Here is a 23429-nt window from a genome sequence, read left to right on the forward strand (position 1 = left end):
TTATTACAAAATATTAGCTAATTATGTGTAAGTTAAAAAATTAAATATTAATAATCATTAAAGTGCTTAATCCTTACATTAAAAAAAAAAATTTCATCCTAACTTTTTTTAGTTTTTGACTTTTTTTACACTAATTTTTCCCACAAAAATTGCGAGCTCAAGAGGAAGGTTAGTATAAAGTTGTTTATTATTAAGAGTGTGGAGAATAGCATGAAAAATTAAATTTGATTACTATGAATTAATTTTACTAATCAAATTTACTCTAAAATAAATATAAATTCAGAAAAAGATGCAAATTAATTATTTGTAATCTGATAATTTCTTAATTAATTGCAAACATTTATTTACTTATGATTAAGAAATAAATAAAGAAAGTATAAGAAAAAACTATAAACAGTAAGAAAGTGATTTAGATAACAAACAGTTAAAGTAAAAAACATCGAAAATTATATAATTTTTTTAATCCAATAATTTTTTATTTAAAATAAGATTTGAATGAAATATAGCTTACTTTTTTAAAACTTTTTTATAGTATTTCTATATCTTTTAGAGGTTAAATTTGCTTCATACACATATGAATATTAATTTCCTTGCATATCTTGTTTAAGCGAATGTAAAAAAATTAGTGATCCTAGTTGTAATACATATGTTTATAACTCTACTAATTGCTGCTATAATATTGATAGTTGCTTCGATTTAAATTCTTAAAATTATGACGGAGGTTTTTATGGAGGATTTATAGCTGGTAGGTGTATGAGGGATAATGATACAATTCTTTGCTCATTAATCAGTAAAAATTATTTGATCTAAATCCATACATTTAAAAATTTTATCAAATTACAATTTTTATTTCTATAAAATTTTCAAATATTTTTTTATTCATTTTATTAATCATTTTAAATAGCTTCTGGTTAATTTTAAACAACTAAAAAAAATATCTGCTTTTAAGATTAAGGAAATAGTTTATGTACTTTAAGAGTTATTTAAAATGATTCTAATATTATTGGAGCAAATAGTAGCTAAAACTGTGTCTATACATAGACTAATAATCATAGTATGACATTTTGCAATAATGGCTATTGTTTATATAATGGTTATTGCTTAACATATTCTAACAATTAACAATAGATTTACCAAGATAAATAAATTTATGGTGTAGATTTTAATAATGTTTGCATAAATAGCAACACTAATACTCGTGCTTAGTACTGCTCAAATAATATAGATAGTATATGTTCTTCTATTGAAGGTTATTGTTTTAAAATAAACTCTAGCTACCCAATAGTAAATTTTCTTAAAAATAATAATAAATTAATATTTTTTATTAAATGCGTTATGTAGGGAAAGTTGAGTAACACTAATTAATGCATCTAGGCTAATTAAATTTACAATTAACCAATTTATAACTGTTACAGATAAACTGATACTTTAGTTTGTTTATATCAAAATAACAATTAATATGGTTGCTTTTTGTTTGGATCACCTTATTCTAATTCATAAAATATAGTTGGAATAGGTTAGAACGAATCAAACTATTATTATACTTGTTATTAATAATAATAAGGAACACCATTTTAGTATAACTTAAATAAGATATCAATTAATCAATTAAATTTATTTTAAATATCAATAGATGTATTTCTGGTTACTGCATAGATGACAAAACTAATAATTGCTATTAATTTGATAAGACTTAGAATAGGATAGGAACTTAATAAGGAACTTATCTCTGCTTACCTTATAACCCTGGTGTAAATTAAAATCCTATAGAATGCATTTCTAATTATTGCTTACTGAAAAAAGCAAGTATCTCTTATTGCTAAAGTTTAGGCTAAGATTATGTTTATTGTAAATCAGCTTCCTAAGTATGTCTTGCAGATGGATAATTTTCTAGTTCACCTATCATTTAATCAAGTTTAGAATATTGCTCATATTAATTTACTATTTTTTCTAATTATTACTGCTAGCTAACAGATAAAAATAATAGTTCGCGTCAGGCAAAAGCGCAAGATGGCTCATGTTAATCTTTTAGCTCATGTAAATTTCTAATAAAATTATTTTCACTAAAATTTTCCTAATAATAATTAGCTAATTCAATATATTGTGCATTTGGAAATTATTGCCTTTATTAAAGTAAGTGTATAGATCTTGATTATGCTTACTAAACTTACAATTTACCTGCTAGGCTTAAAGATTCTACATGTAGTAGCGAAGGAGTCACAGTCAGCACATACTGTGCTTCTAAATATTGTATTTATGCTTAACGTTGTGTCTAATTAAATCCATATTAATTGATTGGAAAAGAAATAAATACAACTAATTGCTTATTAGAAGGGTAAACAAGTTAATATGGAGCAGCATTCTGTTATGAAGGGTAAATAATTATATTTAAATAAATATAATTAAAAATTTTTATTTTTTTTGTAGATATTGTAAAAGAGTAAATCCCTTCACAAGTATTATTGAATGCATTAAAATTTAAGATGAAGCAACCTGGGCCATTGATACAAATGGAATGTGTTTATCGAAGGTTTAGGCTTAATCAGCTACAAACATAGTACGTTGTTTATTTATTAAATAATTTTTGTTGTATTTAATATTTTATTTCAGTAATATTGCATTCCTAATAGATATTGCTTAGATCCAAGTGGATATTGTAGACTAACATAGCCTAATGAATGCATTGATTAAAATTACAGATGTGCAAATTAATTAAGCACAACTTAATGCAGACAATGTAATTTATCTTAATGCCTTATTCCATAAACACACACATGTATTTAAGTTACACCTGAATATTGTATCGGCTATGATAGTATAAATTTAATTTAATTTAACTGATTTTTATATGAAAATAATATATTTAAGATTAGTGCCAACTTATTGATCCAATTAAGCCTGTGATGTGTAAAGCTTGTGCAAGAAATGCATGCTATTTCTCTGCCTCAAGTAATTCAAATTCATTAAAAACTCAAGATTTTATTATTCATATTTAATCAAAGAAACTTGTTCATCATTTTAGAGCATTTATCTTTAAAAAACTTATTGTATTAAATGGAATGACTATGATTAAAACTGTACTTTTTAAAATATGGATAATCAAAATGATATGTGTGGAGCTTAGGATGGCTAATGCATTAGCATGAGTACTAATAAATGTCTAAAGTGCAATAGCTACACAGTATAAATTGGAGATTTAAAGTGCTACACTGCTGATTAAATTACTATAATTAAATAATAAAGCTAATAAAACAGCGGAAATACTCCTGTTGTTCGTTTATTTTAATAAATTATTAATTATGTTAAAGAAGATGTGTATTTTGATCAAAATAACTAAACTCAAATATGCTCAAATGGGTAATATTAAATAAAGAATTGATAATTTAGAAATATCTCACAATTTTTTTATTTTAAAGATGTGCTGCATGCAATTCTGGAAATAACTGCACTAGGTGTTCATAAGATTATTTTTTATTTAAAAATATCTAATCGTAATAACAGATATGTTTAAGCTGCAACGTACCTTCATTTTAATATAATGATTACCCTGAATATAGTTATATTTAACTCATGCAAAATTCTGCAATTGGATAATTCTACTAATTAAGTAATTATTACTCAAACATCATAGGCAAGTGCTCATAGTGTAACACAAATTTAAACTAATGGTAAGATTAATTTCCAAAATTTTATTAAATAAAAATTTTTTTTGCTAAAAGGTATATGCCCTAGCTCAATAACTTACTTTAGTGTAGTAGTTATGATATGTAGTATGGATAGCTTTAAAGATTTACCACTTTACCAAATATTCCTTCTTATTTTAAAGTAGTATAGGCAAACAATAATTAATTTTAGCTCATATAGTCTTCACCCCCTGCTAGTAAATGTAAGAGAGCTTATTAAAATAGTGTTAGTTTTAATTTCTTTTTGATCAAAATTAACAAGGTAAAAAATCAAATTGTCAGACATGCAGTTTTGATAATTCAGGATTAGAAACGTGTTTAAATTGTGAAAAATTTTACACCTTAAACTTAAACAATTAGTGCATTTCATGTCCAATAAACTGCACATCTTGTTTTTATGGAGGATTTTTAAATGGATAAAGTATGAATTGGAATTAAAATACTGATTATTATGACTGGCTAAAAAAGTAAACTCTCACTCCTTAGTTATATAATCTCTATTGTTATGAGTGTAATCAAGGTTTTACTTTAAGTAAAGATTACAAGTCATGTTAAACATGTAGTTCAAACTGCCTTTAGTGTGTTTATAGTAAATATTAAACTTTAAGACTCCAAGTAATAATTATTTTTTTAATATAGCAAATGGCTTGATTTCATTAATAAATAGATTCAATTTGTTAGATTAAAATGATTCAACTATAACATTAAAGTGTTCTTTGTGTTAATCCAACTACTTATTAAGCTATGATGGTAATTTATTTATACTTTAACAAGAAGAATGAGCTTAAACAATATTAAAAATTAAAAATATTGTTAACTTTTATTGATAATATATTATTTATTAAAAAGGGTAATCATGCTAATAATAGTAATCATAATGTATTGATATGTAGTATGGTGATGATGCTTCAAGAATATCATTTAGCTTAAATTATTATTTCTTACCTAGAACTTAGGCAAGTACTTTTTTTCATTGTTTTAAATGCATGAACACTCCAAGTTCTCGTTTAGTGGCTATTATTAATTCAGATAAAACTTCAAGTTGTGATGCTAGTAAGGCATAAATAATTGGATGCACTTATGAAGTATAATATTAAATTTCAGGAATCAAAAAGATTTATTGTCTACAGTGTGATAATAATATGGTATTTCACTACGAAGATTCTCTTTAGTGTTATGGTTTTTGTAATCTTTAAGTATGATTTATTAATTTCATTTAATTTTTAAATTTATCCTTCTTTAATTTATAGATTCTAGGGTGTTAAAGTTGTTATTCTTACTAAGCATAAGATTCAAAAAGTCTAATTTACTAATGCACTTAGTGTAACTAGGGAATGCATCCAACTTTTACAGGATGCTAATACTGTCCAACAGGGTGCAGCACATGTTATGAAAGTAATTTATAAAAAATAAAAATAAATTTTTTTATTAATGATTTATTATTAAATGCTATATTTTTAGTCTCATCATAAGCAGACACCAATAAAGAGATAGAAAATTTAACAAATCAAATTATCTACTATAATATACAAAATACCGTTTAAGATAGATTAAATTATAACAAAAATAATTCATATAGAACAATATGCACAACTTGCTAATAAGGGTATATATTAGATACAGAAACAAATTTGTGTAAAAAAAGTAGCTGTGGAGATAATTGTGGTTGGTGCTAGCTTATCAATTAGCAACCAATATGTATTTATTGTAATACTGCATTAATGAATTAAATCTTTTAATTATAGCAGTATATAGTTTCATTATACTAATTGAGCGCCCTTAAGTAAGATGACATAGTTAATTTTAGCAACCAAAAAGACAACTGCTACCTTTGTCCTTTTGCGTAATAATTAAACAATTTTTTATTTGATGAATTTTCATTATTTTTTAATTTCCATTTAATTAGTCGAAAATAAAAACCAATAAAAATTTAAATAAAATGAGAATTTTAAAATTAGAATACATTAACCATGAAAACTAACTTAAATTAGTATAAAAATAAATAATTTTAGTTTTAATTCAAAATTTTAACACAATCAGTATCAAAATTATAAAAATTTTTTAAGTTCTTACCTACTTTTTTGAGAGAGATTTAAAAGTTAATTTTTTTAAAAAAGATGTAAAACATGTAATACTACAGATACTTCCTAGTAAAGTACTAATTTGTATAACACATAATGCTTTTCATGTAAAGATATTAACAAAATTAATACTCCTCTTAAACAGGATTATGAATTTAGATATGATAATGAGAGATAGAGATGCACTTTGTGTAAAAGAAATGATCAAAGCTGTTATTACACTAAAAACACAACTATCTACGCTTAATGTAAAAACCTTAATAGCTAAATTGGAGATGGAACAATAAATAATCCAATCAATTTATTAAGAACTTAAGAAGTTAAATGGGATTAAGTTATACTCAATGAAGACAACTATTTAAAGTCTGTTGTTTATTTAAATGAGCTTTCGATAAAAGAGTTATATGTTAATATTATCCTTTTGGGGGATTAGTGTGAGGTTGATGATGATATTTTAATTAAAACCACACTTATGCAATAATTTTAAAGCTTAAGAGTTTTAAATATCACGATATTAAATTCTTAGAGGGTTTAAACTGGCAATATTTTTTAACCTTTTTATAAATTAAAAATATATAACTAAATATTGATATCTGGATTTTCTCATGTTACATTTAAGAATGTGAATATTATTTAGCATATTCTAACATATAGTTCAAATACAGTTAAAATTTAAGGTTGGAAAAATATCCAAAGTGTTGAATTCATTTAAGTTAACATTATTTCAAATGTAGTTGAACAAATTTAGCAAAAATTCTAAAATATGTATTATGCATCTTTCTAAATTTAACTAGTTGATTTATAGTAAAGTCTAAAACTTAGTGAATTTTAAATGCTAGCTTTCTAATTATAAAAAAGCACTTTTTTCAAACTAACCAATTAATAGAGCAATCCAAAAAATATAACTTTAGATTTCAACTAAGTTCAAATTCAGCAAGTAAATTATTTAATAATATATTTTTTTTACAAATATTTAAATTTAAAAAAGAATAAATTGATTAACTCAGTATTTCTAGAAGTTTAATCTGAAATTGTCAATTTTATAAATAAAAATTTTCTATTGATAAACAATTAATTAACGAATTCCTCTCAACTATTTAATTTCAATGCTTAATCAAGTTTAAGCTATGTTAATTCTTAGCAAAGCTAAATAAATATTGTAAACAATACTGTTTAAAACCTATCTTGCTTCTTTTTAAATCCCAATTATATCTAAAATAATATCTATGATATAGTTATTGAAAATAATATGTTTGCTAATATTTTACAATCTCATGGAGTTTACAATTTCAACTTAATTTAGATTGTGAAAATGTCAATCAAAAATAACATATTTAAAAACTAAATTCTATTTTAAAGTTTATAACAATCTTCTTAGTTGACTTAGTAGTAGTATTCATAGTAAGTGTCTACTTTTTTATTTAGTAATTTAAATATTTTACTCAATTAAGTTCAAAACCAAGAAATTATGATAGTAAAAATTGTTGGAAGTTAAGGCTTGTCTTAACAGATAAATATTAGAGATGTTTTGATTAATTAGTAAGTTAGTAATGTTTAACAAATGAGTTGTTTTATCTTTTCTATAAGTAATTTAAATACAGCGATTATTTAAGATTTATAATATCTTAATTCTAACTACCCTAGCATTATTTCTACAAATGGAATTAATCATTTAGTTATAAAAAATATTGTATTATTTTATGATACATCTTTCATTAATTCAATAAATTAATATTTGCTATACTTAAGTAACACTGCTTAAAATTTGCTAGTAAAGAATGTCAAAGCAAATAATTTGAAATCAACTAATAGCATAATCATGATTGATAACTAATTATTAGATACTTAACTACCCTTTAATTCATAAAGCTAAGTGAGGATATAGGATTTAATTTTTGATAATAATTCTTTAAATGTTGTTAATGTAATTTCTACTATAGCTGCTGTTAGGATTTTTTCTATTTAACAACAAGTTATTTTTATTGATAACATCCTTTTCTAAAAAAATTCTATTTATCTTTCAAAAGATACTGTAAAATTTATTTAAATTTAATATGAAGTAATTTTTTTACTAATTTTTATAAAAGATTTACTTAGGAACAGAATCTGGTTCAGGACTGAGTATAAATGCTTCAAGAAGCACAATATATATCACGAAATCACTATTCTAAGATTAATTTAGCTAAATATCAAGAAATACTCTAGTTGTTGAGGCTCTAAATTTGAATATAGTTTCAACAAAATTTTAAAATACAGCTAACATTGATAGTTATCAATTAAGTAATACTCAGGGATGTTTTCTTTTTGCTTCAGTGTGTAATTTATAAATTTCAAAATCTATTTTTACCAGAGGATTTGCTTAAAGCGGAGGAGCTATTTATTTGTAGCCAATAAAATAAGCTCTCCATTATTTAAATGATGTTGAGATTGATGGAAATATTTCTTCATTCAATTAAGTATAGAGCCAAGGCGGAGGAGTATTTTTAGATACTTCGAAGTGTGAATCTATTGATTTGTATATCAAAGATTCTATAATATAAAATAATTACTCTCTTTAATCAGGTGGAGCATTGTATGTTATTAACTCTCTCACTAAAATTTTTATTTCTATTTCTTCATGCATTTTTATGAATAACTTTTCAGGAGCGGATGGATCTTCATTAAGTGCAATATTTCCAAATCAATCAAAGGGAAATCTTTTGATTGAAAATTCAAGCTTTCTATATAATTAATAAGAATTAGATCAAAATTTATTCAGACAAGCTATAAAATACTTTAATTCTAATAGCTTCTTGTAATCCAGCATTTTAAATTTAGGAAATTTTGTGAATGTGGTGATTTAGAATAACATTTTTAGAAATATTCAATCATATTAATTAAGCAAGAGGAGCTTGAAAGCTAATAACTAAAATATTGTTTGTATGGGAACAATCGTAATAAATTAATGTCTAAGCTTATTAGATAAATAAAATTCTTACCAAAATATTTAATAGTGCTAGTCAGCTATTAGTATAAACTGTTAGATCATTTCTATAGATAGCTCAAATTATCGCTAGATCCAAGACTTTTAAATCTCAACTACTTAAAATATGCCAAATAGTTAAGATATGAATTATCTTATTTTGTATTCAGCTCAGTTCTTAATTGATATCAGATTTGCAAATTTTGAAAATATAATTTGTTAGTATTGTCAAAGAAGCTCATTGATCTTATCTTCAAAAACTGTCAAAATAACTTCTTCTACTTTCACAAATAATACTTCGAATAATGGTGGAGCTTTATTATTTAATGACTATTAAAACAATTAGTAATTTATGACCATAAAAAGTTAAAATTTATAAACATCTAATTAATTATATATTTAAAATTCTACCTTTAAAAATAACTTTTGTTAAAATGATGGAGGCTCCATTTATTTAAATGCCACTAATAACTTAGTTGCATCAATTGCTAATAGTATATTTAGTAATAATACATCAAAAAATAATGGGGGAGCTATTTATAGTAATCAACTTCTTCCTTAAACATAGTCAACTATTTCTATTATTTCATCTTTAATACTAAACAATTAAGCAAATAAAGGAGCTGTATACTACTCCTTGAGCAACCCAATAAATTTGTAAGATCCATCGAATTATATATAAAATAATAAAGCATTAGAGTTTGGAGCTGAAGATGTTTTTATACCATCAAGTTTTTTATTGATATATGATAAAGGATAATTTAATAATTTATACGCAATAAACCTAACATCGCAAACACTTGATGTAAAAAATAAATATTTTTTATTAAATTAAAATTAAATTTTCGAATATAAAATAGGTAAATTTTTATGGAGTGTTTTTGACTAATCATAGAGAATAATTCAAAGAAATAAAAGATGATATTTATTTAAATTTAGTTTACGATAGTAGTGTCTTGAGTATTACTCCTTAAAATATTCCTTTTTAAAATGGAGTGTTCAATTTAACCAAAGAACTGACTATTTATGGAAAATTAGGGATGAAAATTTAAGTTTAGCTGAAATTAATCTATTCAAATTAAAAATATTCAAATGTTTTCAATTAAATAAATAATTATCTTGAAAATCAAAAAATAACATTTTAACTGCAATAATACTGCTATCCTGGCTAATAGATAGTGTAAGTAAAAGGTAAATATGACACTTGCACTTAGTGTTAATATCAATTTTATAGCTTAGAATAAAATAGCAAATATTGCTCCAAGTGCAATATTGATGCAGCTGTTTGCTATTAAGACTAAATTTTACTAAAAAATGGTTATTGGAGAGAAAATAACAAATCTGATATAATTCTTTCATGCTCTGATAATAATTAAAATTGCATAGGTGATCTTAACCCATATGATGAGTCAAGATAGTCATAAAAAAAATTTAATTCTACTTAAAATTATTATTGCAAAGTTGGTAAATTAACATAAGCAAATTTCTTTTTAATTTTAAAGGTCTTATTTATAAATTAGGTCACATAGGAGCTTTGTGCTAAGATTGCGATTTGATGGCACAATATTGGAAAGATTCATTTATGTAATACGGTAATAAACAATGCATCAAGTAATTTTAATTAAAATTTAGATTTTTTGTTTTAATTAATTTTGTTGTATTAGTTGTAAGAATACATAGAATATCCTCATAATATTTTTGGTGATACTAGCTTTTTTTGTAGTTTTTGCCTTGATTCAGATATACTAAATAATAAAATCCACATATAATCAGATCCTTATTAAATATTGCAAACTAATTGGATTGGACACAAAGCAAGTTATTACTAAAACTGATGACACTGCAATTTATATAAAGATTTTAGTAAATTATTTATAAATTCTGTCAATCATTATTGATGCGGATATAGGTATACCTTTTTAAGTAGCTAGGATTATCAAATCAATAGCTAATCCCTTACAAAGTGCTTTAGAAACATAAGACTGTTTATTAAAAGAAATTTACCAAAATCTACAATTTTAATTTAACTTTATTTATTTTAGAGTAGTCGCTTCTTAAGTATTTTTATTGCTTGTAATACTTTGTATTTTGTTATTAATAACGACATGGAGCTTGCTTTTACGTAAAACACACTATCTTAAATCATACTTCAAAGTTGCTATATTATACTTCTTAATCGCTAATTAACCTGGAGTACTAAATATCATTTTAGGAACAGTAATTTAATTAAAAATAATTTGAATTAATTTAAGAATTTAATTTTTATATAGGCATCTTGCAACTAAATTGGAAGCAAATATTATATAAAATAATACTCTTCTATTGAATGCAATTAAAATCACATGGTTTATTCCCTAACTCTTTTGTTCCCAATTTTACTAGTTTGGACTTTAATATTTTAAGCCCTGCTATTTTTCTTGTTAAGAACAAAAAGATTTGACTTAGATAAAATAAAAGTTAGAATTGGCTTTGGATATCTCTATCAGGAATATACTCTAAAGACATATTAATGGGAATAAATTAAAATATTTTAGAAGACATTTTTAATCTTTTCATCTAATTTATTATTCTCTAACTCTATTTTAAATCTTGCGTGCTAATTATTAATAAATCTTATTTATAAACTCCTTTCAAACCATAGTAAAATTGATAAATTAAATAAATATAATTTAACATAAATAAATTTTAAAATAGTTAAACCATATTAATCTGCAAAGCTTAATAAACTCGACAATTAATGTAGTAATATTGGTTGTATATCTTTAGGATTAGGAATAATTATGACCTAATCAAAATAAATTTACCTAGAATTAGCAGCTCTTTTTTTGCTAGCAATTATTAACTTTTTTGGCTTAACCTTAATCTTTTTAAGGGTTTTTGAACAAAAAATAGACAAATTAAAACAATTATTTGAATCTATATATCCCTTTTTATTAAGATCTCAATTCTTCAAAAAGCATTTTATGCATAAAATTCATTTTATTCCAAGAAAAAAAATAACAGATCTATGGGGTTTTTTGAGAAAATTACTAACTAAATAAAAACTAAAGTATACCAAACTTTAAAGAAAAGAAGAATTCTATTTGATTAAAATGAAAAGATATTATAACCATTCTCAAAGTATTTTATTTAATATTGTTCATGTACAATACATTTATTAATTAATTAATTATCAAATAGATATGCTCACTCAAGTCACCTTAGAAAAGCACAAAATATAAAAAATTTTAAAAAAGAATCTTGAAAAAATTTAAGCTAGAACTTCAACATCTAATTTAGAAATAAGCCAAGTAAATTATCTAAATGCATCTATTGAATTTGCTCAAAATAGGAGTTTTGATGTGCTAGAAGAGCTTGATTAATAAGAAAAAAAATCAAAACTCTAATGAATGATCAAAAATAAATCCAAATAAATTTTAGCAAAAGGATCAAACAAATTAATTTTACAGAATAAATACCTATAAATAAAAATAAAATAATTTTTTTTGTTTTACTTTGAAATATCGACTTACTTTAAAATTTTAATTTATAAGATACTCATGATGTTAATTAGAAGCTTAATTTTTAGTTATTATGTTAAAAACACTACTTCACTCTATATACTATAAAATTATTTAAATAAAATAATAATTGATTATTTTTACTTCAATTTATACTATGTTGCTTATTTAAAATCTAATATTGAATAAATACCTAAAAATAAAATATTTAAAAAATTATTTTTATGTTAAAATAAGATACAGTGCTGTATTTCAATTTAATTATTTTAAAAAACTCAATTATTGTAAGTTTAACTAAAATGTTTAAAAGAAAACATAATTTAACTCATTAAATTTTAAAAATATTTTAAATAAATTATGGAAATTTTCAATTTCATTTTATGTTTGAAATTTTATTTTAAGACATCTTTAATAAATAAGGAAAACATTATTTATAAAATGAATAGCTACTTTTTTAATATGAATTATACAATATAAATAAATAATAATAATATTGATTGATACCAAATCAGAATTTTTAAATTTATTAAATCAAATGGTGTCCTCATTGGATATAGATTCTTTATATTCTTTTAAAAGTTTACTTTCGTACTATTAACTACTCAGCTACTTATAAAAAATTTTACTTGCTTCTAATTCATTTTTATTAGAAGGAGAGTATTTTTATTTGAAAGTACTCAAAAAACTATTAAATTAATCTTTTGTTAATGTACTTCTAAATTTATAATTTTCATTAAAGTTTTATTTATTTTCAGTCGTGCTAATAAACGGCTACAAGTTATCGAAGCTATGCTGAATTTATATTTGTTAATCGAATTATTTTTCCTAGAATGAAGTGTTAACCTTTTGGTAGTAATTTGAAGATGATCCCAGATTTAAAGATAAGTTTAGCTTTTTTTATGTGTTTTAGTTTATTAAGTTTGGCAATTAATTATTTTATTCTATTTTATTTGTAAGTATCTTACTAGGTTTAGGGATTTAAACTTAAATTCCATTAAATGTATAGAATGGTTTAGAAGAGGTGATTTAATTTTTTTAATTGTTAGAATTTAATTATGTCTAATAGATTGAATAAAACTTTTATTTTGTTTGGCTATGTATTTTATTATTAGTATTCTCGTTTCGATCATAATCTTAAGATGAAGTATATTAATTTGCTTTTGGTTAATTTTTATTAGAAGAATTTGATCTTATTTCATTAAATATTTCATTAAATTGTTATTATTCATTTTTTTATGAAATTTAAATTTTAGGTAAATAGTTTTGCTTTGAACTGCTAAATTAAGGTCCATGCTAACTGATTTAAGGTAAATTTTGTATTCCATACTTTACACTAAGTGGTGATTTGCTCTGCTAAACGTTCTACCTATTAAAATCTTCGTTTTTATCTAATAAAATTTCTGAAACCCTGTTGTTACAATTTTACTTGATTTCAGTCTTTTTATTTTTCTTTTATATAATTAATATTCAAATAAAATTTATTTTAAATAAATTATTTTACTCCATGCTAATTTTAGTTATGTTGATTGTATCTATTGTTCTCGTTGCATTTACCAACAACAAAATTTTCTTTATTGAATTACAAATTTTTAGTAGAAATTTGTATTTTATCTAATGACAGTTCAGTTAAAGAATTTAAATTATTATTTTAATTAGACTAGGAAGGACCATAAAATTGTGATATATTCTTTTTATTATCTTTATGATCATCAGAAATTTCAGTTAAATATTTTGACACTATAAATTTTTTATCTTCGCTGTTATCTTATGATTCACTTTTGGAATTATTGTTATACATTAACTATGAGCTTGAGCACTTAATCTCTTAAGACTTATTTTAATCTAAGTATTTAATATTTTTCTCTGACTTCTTTGGGTGATTTTTATTTTTTTACATCTATATAAATAAGGTAAATATTATGACATTATTATTTTTATAAGAAAATGTTCAAAAAAGATATTATTTTAAATTATTATTAAGGGCACATTTTATTGAATAAAGATTTACCTTTTTAAAAATTTTTAATTTATTGCCATTGAAAAAATCTTTTAAGAATTTATCTTAAAGAGGATCATATTCTTAATATGCTTGTTACTTTGAGTTTCCATCTACTTTGAAAGGCTATTCCTATATAAATAACCTAAACCTAAAAAAAATCTCTTTACTTTAGTATCAAACACAAATATTGAATAATATACTTTTTTTTTTTATTTTTAGGAGCTTTAAAGTTAATAGGAGGCTAATTGTATGATGCCTAAATACTATTTTTAACTGGAGTTTAAGATTAAGATTAAGACTTAGATTGCTTAAAGGTTTAAAGATTATTTAGTACCATTTTATTACTATACTTAAAATCTGATTCAGTCATTTCAGCTTCAAGTAAGTTATTAAGTCCTTCTTTAAACTTACTAGAGATAGGAGATTGAAGCTCAGCCGTTTTGGCAATCATAAAATCTTCATTTATTCTCCTATCTATTGCAATACAATCATCTTTACTCATTTTATTTTGTTAATCTTTATCACTCAAATCATGATTCTCTTAATATTCATAAATTTGTTTTTTTAAAGGCTCAAAATCAAAATCAGTTACTACGCAAGAATTATTAGGTAGTTGATTTGTTCTTGCTGATTATGGTTTAGACATTTCTTCTGTGATTGGAGAAAAATTGATTCCATCATATTTGTTAAATTACATTTAAAAATGAATTTTGTGAATGTAGTGTTGCTTATATTACAGTGCAGATATATTTGATTATGAATTAATTCAATATTAAATAATTAATTTGCTAAAAGTTTTAACTATTAAATGAATATCAAATATTTTAACAGAAAAAAAAATAAAATAAAATTTTATAATATGATTTTTAAAAATAAAATAAAAGCATTTTAAATTATTTAATTAAGTAAAATCGCAAAAATAAATTTAATTTCTCCAAAATAAATTCTAATTTTAATTCTGAAATAGTAGATTTAAATAATATCATTTAACTATATTATGAAATATATTAATAAAATTCTTAAATATACTATTCAGTTCATTTGATAATAGGTAGGCAATTCAATTATCAAACGTAAAAGAAAAATATTGTTAAAAAATTGTTAAATTTTTTAATTACAATTAATACACTAAATAATTAATAAATTCTATTAATTAAGCTTAATTTATTAGTATAAAACTCAAGTAGAATTAAATTTTATGGATTAATAACAAAACTTAGAGATATATGATAGCAATGTTAAATAATCATATAATTTGAAGAATGCTTGTTAAGTAAGCTAAAGAATGTCAAATTTTAGTAGTATGCATTTTCTTTATTTTCTATAAAACTTTAATATTTTTAAAATAAAATTGTTGGCATTTAGATTGTAGATTAAAATCGAATGATTTTATTTACAAACTAGGATAAGATTTTATATTTACAAAACATAGAATATAATGAGATGTAAGGGTTAGATTCAGGCAAGTCTCTTTACTAAAAAAAAGAAGAATCTTAGTTATTCACTCAGACAAATGAAAATCCAGATATCATAAATTCTAAGTAGTTTAAAGTAAGTAGGTTTAATAGCTTAAATAAATAAAACAGCATAATTAGAAAAAAGTATGAAAAAATTTATTTATTTGTAGAAAGTATTTTAAATATTTTTTTAAAGAACAATAAGCTAAGTAAATGAAATAGATGAATAAAAGTTACAAAACGGATTTCATTCTCCTTTTACAAATTATGTAAGTAATTTAGAGGAGTAACAGCAAAAAGATAGTATCATCAAGACTAATAGCTTTTGCATTTAGAATGAGTTTTAATCAGAAAATGAAGGTTCTCCATCATCTCAAAAAAGCAGAGGGAGAGCTATCTAACGTTATTCTTTTAAAGATTTTGATACTTTGAATAGCAATCCTGGTTTAAAAATTAACGTAGAAGATGTTTTTAGCTATGAGTATCTATAGTTTATAAATGATAACTCGTACATACCTTCGGATGGTTTTTATTAAAAGTAAAAGCAAAAGTTGAAAAAAATTTAGTAATAGAAAAGCTAAAAAAAAGTAAATAATTTTTAAATTTATTATCAACAAAAATATAAATATTTTTATTTTAAGGTGAGAGAGAGTATCCTTTCCAAATTTTTTAGGTATAGGAAAATTAATTAAGTAGCTGATAATGAAATTGAAAATAAAGGTAGTTAATTTATCTATCCATTAATTAGTTTTTAAAATATGATTTTACTTACTTAACTAATGTTATAATTTAAAGATTACATTGGAAAAAGAACATAATATTAGGTGAAAAAAAGGAAATATGATTTCATAATCTCTCCTGATTCTCCATTTAGAATAACATGGGATATTTCTATTATGATGCTGATCATTTATGCGATAGTAATTGACTGCATTCACATTTTTTTTTTTTTTATTTATTTATTACTCTTTATTTGCAATAAATTGTTAATTGTTGCTGTAAATGTTTGTATTAAATATAGATACTAATCCCTTTTAGAGTTTCATTTGATCCAAATGATTAGTTTAGTATGTTGGTACAGTTAGATAATATATTTGATTTTGTTTTTTTAGGAGATATTCTTCTAAATTTCAATACTGCAATCTATAGAAAAGGTAATTTGATAAGAAAAAGAAAGTAAATTGCTATTGAATATCTAAAAATATGGTTTTGGATAGATTTATTTAGTTCTTTTCCTTATGATATGGTAGTTTAATCAGTTATTAATAAAGAAGAATAATAACTACAGACATATGATACCCAAGCTTAAGCAAATACCAGTTCAAATTAGTCGAATTAATCTTCTTCTTCTTCTGCATAATTTTCCTTACAAAAAGCATAATAAATTATTAGAATTCTAAAAATATTTAAAATAATGAAAGTATTAAAGCTATTAAGAGTAGTAAAACTCAAGTTCATAATTGAAAAGCTGGTTGAATATCTTAAACTTTCAAAATCTATGTTAGGAATACTAGGATTTTTAAAACTCTCCTCTATAATATTATTTATTGCTCACTGGGTTGCATGCATGTGGTTTTATGTAGGAAGTTAATTTCCTGATAATGGATGGATTGTTTCATAAGATTTGTAAAATGAAACTTGGTAGTTTTAATATGTAACTTCAATATATTGGGTAATAAATTAAATTTAAAATTCAAAAAATAAAAAATGATATATGTATTATTTAATAGGCAATAACTACTATGGTGACTGTTGGATATGGAGATATTGTTCCAAAAAATTTAGAAGAGAGGCTGTTTGTCATATTTGTCATGCTTATGGCTTGCGGTATTTTTGCATATACAATGAATACAATGGGATCTGTGCTTTCATAGATAGAGAGCTTTTCTTCAGAATACAAAAAGGAAATTTAGCAAGTGAACATATACTTAGACAATAAAAAAATTAAATTAGAATTGAAAATTAGAATAAGAAAATATTTAGAATATATTTATGAAAGCAAGCAGAAGAACTAGATTGATGAAACAAACCTCTTTTCTAAGCTTTCCTCATCTCTAAGAAATGAGCTTATACATTAAATAAATGAAAAAATTATAAATGATTGTCATTTATTCACAAAGCTATTTAATTAATAAAATATGGAGTAGTTTCTATTCTAGATTTCAATTAATCTATTAGAAAAAATCACTATTCCAGAAGAAATAATTATCAACTAAGTAAAATTATTGTATTATCTTTAATAAATAGACAAAGTATTTTATTTATCTAATTAGGAAGAGAGTGGAGGTGACGATGACTAAAGCATGTATTTTATTTAGGATGGAGAGGTAGAAATATTTTATTAGCACTCTAATTCTAAGACTATTCTAAAGAAACTTGGAGTAAAATATAATAAAATTTATTCATTTTTATAATATTTAAAAAATTTTATTAGGCTGGGAGTTACTTTGGGGAAATAAGTTTTTTTACTAATTTGTAAAGAACGGCATCAGTATAGAGTGTTAATTTTGCCAGTCTATATTATTTAAAGAGATCAGAGTTTATTAAAATTCTTTAAAAGTTTCCAAATTAAAAGGTAAAAACATGATTTAAATAAAATAAATTAATTAATCAAATTTTAAATTTTATAATTTAAGGAAATATTCTACGAAATTTCGGATAAGATAAAAAATTATAACAATTTTAATTGCCTTAATATTTAATGCTTTTCTTGCTAGCAATTAGGACATATTTCAAAAAATTGCCCAAACTTGTCTTTTTATTTTTTCAAAGACTAATTCATTGAAAAAATGCTTTAAAATAGAAAGAAAAAGGGAACAGATTTTTAAAGAAGAAATAATTTAAAATTAGCAACTATAAGAGATATAGACATAATAAAACATTCATAACAGAAATTAGAATAAACACCTTTAATTCTATCTTATATTAGAGTACATGATCTTGATAAAGAAATTAAAGAAGACTAAGAATTTGTATTTTAAAACTTAAATGATAAATTATTTAAACTTTTTTTTTTTCAGTTATAAACAGGAAATAAATTAGTAAACACACTCAAAAAAGCAATTTTAAATTCATAAAAAATAAATACATCCCATAAAAACTAGAAAAAGGCTTAATAAATATTTAGTAATTAACAGAAAAATGAATTAAATTTGTAAATGGTAAGCTATAAAAATTAATTTAAATTTATTCAAAAATTTATTTATTTTATTATCATTTATTAATAATTTTAAAACTAATTTTTTAATTCCTTCTAAAATATTTTTAATCTTAGGCATATTGGACAAAAATAGATGAGTTTGATAAAGTAAAAATATATGATCACTACTTTATACATAATAATGTTGAATAAGCAGATGAAAATGATTAATTTATTTAAAATGGTCATCTTTTAAAGTCTTCAAAATTTTCTTTTGACAAAATTTCTGAAAAAACTCCATAAAATCCTTTATTGATTCATAAAAGAAGAAAATTTGTTAATGCTTAAGGCACTATTGATAAAATTATACCATTTGTAAGTTTAGACTAAGAATTTAAATAATAATCTTCTTAAATATAGTAATTTTAAGAAGATCAATCTGAATCTTCAGAATCTTCAGTAAGTAAAAACCAATCTTATGAAATTAGCTAATCACAATAAATTAATAAACAACCAGTATAAAATATTTAAGAAAAACAGGAAAGCGAAAATGATAAAAATAATGATGACTTTGGTTCATAAGCTTAAACCATAAAAAATTCATAAAAATTAATTTTTTTTGATTAAATGGAATAAAACTATGTAGAAAATATTTAAGATTATGAAGATTATAATTTATAGATATCAGATAATTAAATTAATTATTATAATTAGTGCATTTAAAATTAAATAGATAAAAAGCAAATAAATTAATTAAACCAATCTAAATCATTATAAATAGATTAAATGTGATGAAAGAAACCTTATTAAAACTCTCAAGATAGATAAATATAACTTATTATCAACGAAATAATTTATAGCAAAATGTAATTAAAAACTATTTTTAATTAATTTAAAAAACATTGAAAAAAAATTATATTAAATATTCTGATTATTCTTAAAAAAAAATTATTTGAAATACTCAAAGGTTTTATACTTTTTTACTTTCTATGTCTATATTTATATATTTATTTATTCGAAAAGATTAAATAATTTAAAGATTTATCTTTTTTCTATTGATAAATAAATTTTTTGTAAATTTGTTTTTCCCCTCATTTTTAAAAATTGATAGTAAAATGATAGAAATAATTATGTATTTTCGGATCTACTAAATATAGATTATGTTTACTTCTAACTTGTGGTTTAAAATTACTTTTTCTTAGAAAAAAGTTTGTAGATTAATGCTCTAATCACTTATTTTTATACCTCTGATGTTATAAAAGAAAATATTATTAAAAAATTTGGAAAAGAAGGATTTTGATATAATGTAATGTAAAAGAAATCATTTAATTATGAAAAAATAGAAGAAATTTATTATTAATATTTTAGAATCAATCTTATAATGATTAATTAATTTAAATATTTATATATAGAAAGTAGAAAGTATTAATATTATTAAATTAAAAAACAAGCAATATTTTATACATATATAATAAGCAAGCGCAATCAATCATCATGACAGAATAAAAAGGAATAATTGATCTTTCTAATAAAAAATTAAACTCTATCAATGAAATATTTATAAAAGATAAAACTTAAATCTACCATTTAGATTTGTCCTACAACAATCTTAAAAGAGTAAATGGACTAGAAAGCTTTACAAATCTTAAGACCTTAATTATAGATCATAATCAATACTCAAGTCTGATTCATTTTCCTGTCCTTTAAAATTTAGATACTTTTTCAGCTATAGCAAATTAATTTAACGATCTTAATGAATTTTTGATTTTGTGTGTATCTAAGTTTCCTAAGCTTACCAATCTTAGCATCTAAAAAAATCCTATGGTTCCTAGCTTAATTAACGCAAAAGAATATTTTTCGTACAGATCAAAAGTATTATAAGAAAGACCAGAAATATAAATACTAGATAGCATGCCTTTAGAGCCTGTAGATATGACTATTTTTGATAACATTCCATAGTAATCCGAGTAAGAAGAAGAACCTAAAACCATATAAAAAGCACGTCTTATTCTTCCTGATTCTAATGGTATAGTTGAGTGTGACCCTAGATATGCTATTGATAAAAAGAAAAAATTCTCTTCCAGATCTGAAGGTAATCGCTTCTTAAAAAACAAGGACTTATGAAAAATAAACAAATCAGTATAGATAAAAAGTATTTAAAATATAATATTTGTAAATAAATATTTTTAATTCAAGTTAGTTATATGTTTGTTTGTTATATATATAATACAATTTTTTGACTCTTTTTTGCAAATGTTAAGAAATAAATCTTTTTATTAAATTTAATAGAAAAATCAAATATAAGCTTAAAAAATAAAAAATAAATTTATTTTATTCATTTTTATTTATAAATAATATTTTTAGTTAAAATTAAAATCTCTATACTGAGCTTAATTACTAAAAAATATTTAGATTTATTAAATATAATTGCTAAAAAGGACTAAAAGCGTATAAAATTTAATATAAGAAATGGATAGCTATTGGTCAAAAAATAAATTAGTGTTATATTACTAACTAAATCTATAATTTGGATAAAAATAACCATACATAAAAATTAATTTTAGAGTTATTAAAAAAATTATTTTTAAATAAACAGGCTTTGACCAATTACAAATTAAATATGCTATTATTTTTATTATATTAATAAGGTCAATTATTAATTTATTTGTCAGAGGAACTTTATTAATTTTAAGTTATTTGGATTTGTTGCTAGCTTAAAATTGAATTTCTTTTTTCTTAATGATTTTGTTATCTTTGTGATAGAAGTTCTTGCTAATTAGAGCTTGATATGAATCTACTATCATCAACAGTTTAACTAGATGGGATCTAATTTGATTTAGAAGCAATAGATATTTTATGCTATTATTAGTACTGATAAGCACTTTCAGAAATAAATTAAGGTATAGTAAACTGATTTTATTGATTGAACATATCTGGTGAATTAATTTCAAAATGTTCTTCTTTATTAAATTAACGATTTGAATCAATATTATCTTATCTCTACTGTGCTTGAGTTGACTTCTTTTTAATCAAGTTAAGAATCTGGTTAAATTGCATCTAATCTGATTTGCTTTAATATTACATTTAGTTTTATATTATTTATTTGTTCGTTTAACTTTATGGTGACTATTCGAAGCAAACGTCTGAATAAATTTAATTTGATTAAAGTTAGTTAGGAGTTTGTGAAGGACTTACAATTGATCTCCTTTATCTCCTTCTTTTTTCTATCTGATTATTGGTTTCTTATTAATGATTATCCTATAAACTTTTACTTTTTATTTTTTCTTAATCTTCTATTTAAGCTATGTCTTATTGATAATTTTATTCTTCATTTTCTTCGTTTTAATATTATAGAAATAGTTTATCAAAATCTATTTTATTTACTATTGGTGGTAATGATGGTAGTAATTATGTAGCTTATCTCTTCTCTTAAGGAGAACAGTTTTACTAAGATGATTTGCCATAATCTTACATTTCTAGATTCTTCTCAACATCTTCATTGATCTTGCTTTTTCCAGGTTTTTTAGATTACTAAGAAATTTTGCTATTTTTCTAGCTATTTAGCACATAGGGAGGAGAAGGTGAGCGTTCCTCCACAAAATTCTTTTATTATTTGTTTCTCTAACTTTCTTGATATTCTGAAATTTGAAATTTTTAATTTCTCCAGCTATTTTATGGTCTTTCTTTAAGATTTTTATGAGAATTTAAGTTTATCGATACATTTTTAGATTTATCTCTTGCAAAATCATAATGAATACTATTTTCAGCTTCGTTGTATTATTCGTTATTAGCTTCTTATTGGCCAGGGAGGGTATTAATTTCTTCTGGTTTTTTAGTTTTATTTTGTGCTTATTCAATGTAATCATATTCCACAGCTTACCCTAAATTACTCTATCGTTCTTAAATCTCAATATTTATATTATCATCAACCATTGTAACCTTGCTTCTCTTCTTAAATTTGATTCTTTTACCAACACCTTCTTCATCAGTGGATTATAATTTTCTAATACCATCTGAAATATTATCTTATTCTATAGATCTCTTTGCCATGTTTTATATTTGGTATCCTTTTGCATCTAAATAATGATCATTATTTTTTTACTAGTTCTCATCGTTATCATCCTCAGCATCTTAATCTTTGTTATCTTAAATAAAAATATCCTGATTTTAATCATCTTCTTCATCACTATCAGTGTATTTTGCCTCATATTTATACTTTTGCATTTTTGAGAATATTCTCATGTGATAAGTGATAAACAAAGTAATAAAGCATAAAATAAATAACCCAAGTGCTAGAATAACCCAAAAAGTTACTGTAATTACTTTTAAAGAATCTCTTAGTGATGAAGGCTTACCATTAATTTCATAGTATGCTTGATTAAGATAATATGTTTAATAATCTATTGTTTAATTTAGGCAACCATTATCACAATTTAAGAGATTAGTTAAATCAGAATCAGAAATTACGCTATTTTGATTATTTTCAATATAAGTTATGCAATAGTTGTAGCAATATATTTAAATCTAAGTTACATTGTAATTACTAATAGCCGTTTAGCAGGCTAACTAGTTTGTATAACAAGTTAGGAATATTTACCTATAAATTTA

At 22.6% G+C, this 23429-nt stretch overlaps 5 protein-coding genes across 5 annotated transcripts; 4 read left to right on the forward strand and 1 right to left on the reverse strand. All coding sequences in view use genetic code 6, as the record gives it.

The window, feature by feature from the left end:
* Positions 1-1056: 1056 nt before the first annotated feature.
* TTHERM_00420350 (transmembrane protein, putative) lies at positions 1057-12115 on the forward strand (the record flags this gene model as incomplete). The annotated part of the gene is made up of 23 exons (XM_001033290.2): positions 1057-1284; positions 1342-1577; positions 1634-2037; positions 2089-2374; positions 2428-2557; positions 2611-2815; positions 2869-2949; positions 3003-3357; positions 3417-3668; positions 3720-3886; positions 3946-4215; positions 4533-4879; positions 4934-5078; positions 5145-5526; positions 5801-6701; positions 6753-7796; positions 7852-9531; positions 9587-10190; positions 10247-10337; positions 10391-10943; positions 10997-11366; positions 11421-11846; positions 11907-12115. 23 exons carry the CDS (start codon positions 1057-1059, stop codon positions 12113-12115), a joined length of 9366 nt encoding a protein of 3121 aa, XP_001033290.2.
* Positions 12116-12757: 642 nt separating this feature from the next.
* On the reverse strand, positions 12758-14727 carry TTHERM_00420370 (hypothetical protein; the record flags this gene model as incomplete). Its single annotated transcript, XM_001033292.2, has 4 exons — positions 12758-13675; positions 13728-14123; positions 14235-14373; positions 14426-14727. The coding sequence occupies 4 exons, from the start codon at positions 14725-14727 to the stop codon at positions 12758-12760; spliced, it is 1755 nt and encodes a 584-aa protein (XP_001033292.2).
* Positions 14728-15668: 941 nt separating this feature from the next.
* On the forward strand, positions 15669-19613 carry TTHERM_00420380 (cation channel family protein; the record flags this gene model as incomplete). Its single annotated transcript, XM_001033293.2, has 11 exons — positions 15669-15826; positions 15879-16269; positions 16324-16402; positions 16478-16602; positions 16704-17354; positions 17413-17898; positions 17956-18063; positions 18117-18257; positions 18319-18654; positions 18703-18843; positions 18957-19613. 11 exons carry the CDS (start codon positions 15669-15671, stop codon positions 19611-19613), a joined length of 3273 nt encoding a protein of 1090 aa, XP_001033293.2.
* Positions 19614-20315: 702 nt separating this feature from the next.
* TTHERM_000420396 (cation channel family protein) lies at positions 20316-20945 on the forward strand (the record flags this gene model as incomplete). The annotated part of the gene is made up of 1 exon (XM_012799361.1): positions 20316-20945. One exon carries the CDS (start codon positions 20316-20318, stop codon positions 20943-20945), a length of 630 nt encoding a protein of 209 aa, XP_012654815.1.
* A 995-nt stretch (positions 20946-21940) lies between these two features.
* TTHERM_000420397 (transmembrane protein, putative) lies at positions 21941-22324 on the forward strand (the record flags this gene model as incomplete). Its single annotated transcript, XM_012799362.1, has 1 exon — positions 21941-22324. One exon carries the CDS (start codon positions 21941-21943, stop codon positions 22322-22324), a length of 384 nt encoding a protein of 127 aa, XP_012654816.1.
* Between the last annotated feature and the right edge of the window lie 1105 nt (positions 22325-23429).

The sequence above is a fragment of the Tetrahymena thermophila genome, assembly GCF_000189635.1.
Source record: "Tetrahymena thermophila SB210 genomic scaffold scf_8254475, whole genome shotgun sequence".
In the NCBI taxonomy this organism is placed as follows: Eukaryota; Ciliophora; class Oligohymenophorea; order Hymenostomatida; family Tetrahymenidae; genus Tetrahymena; species Tetrahymena thermophila.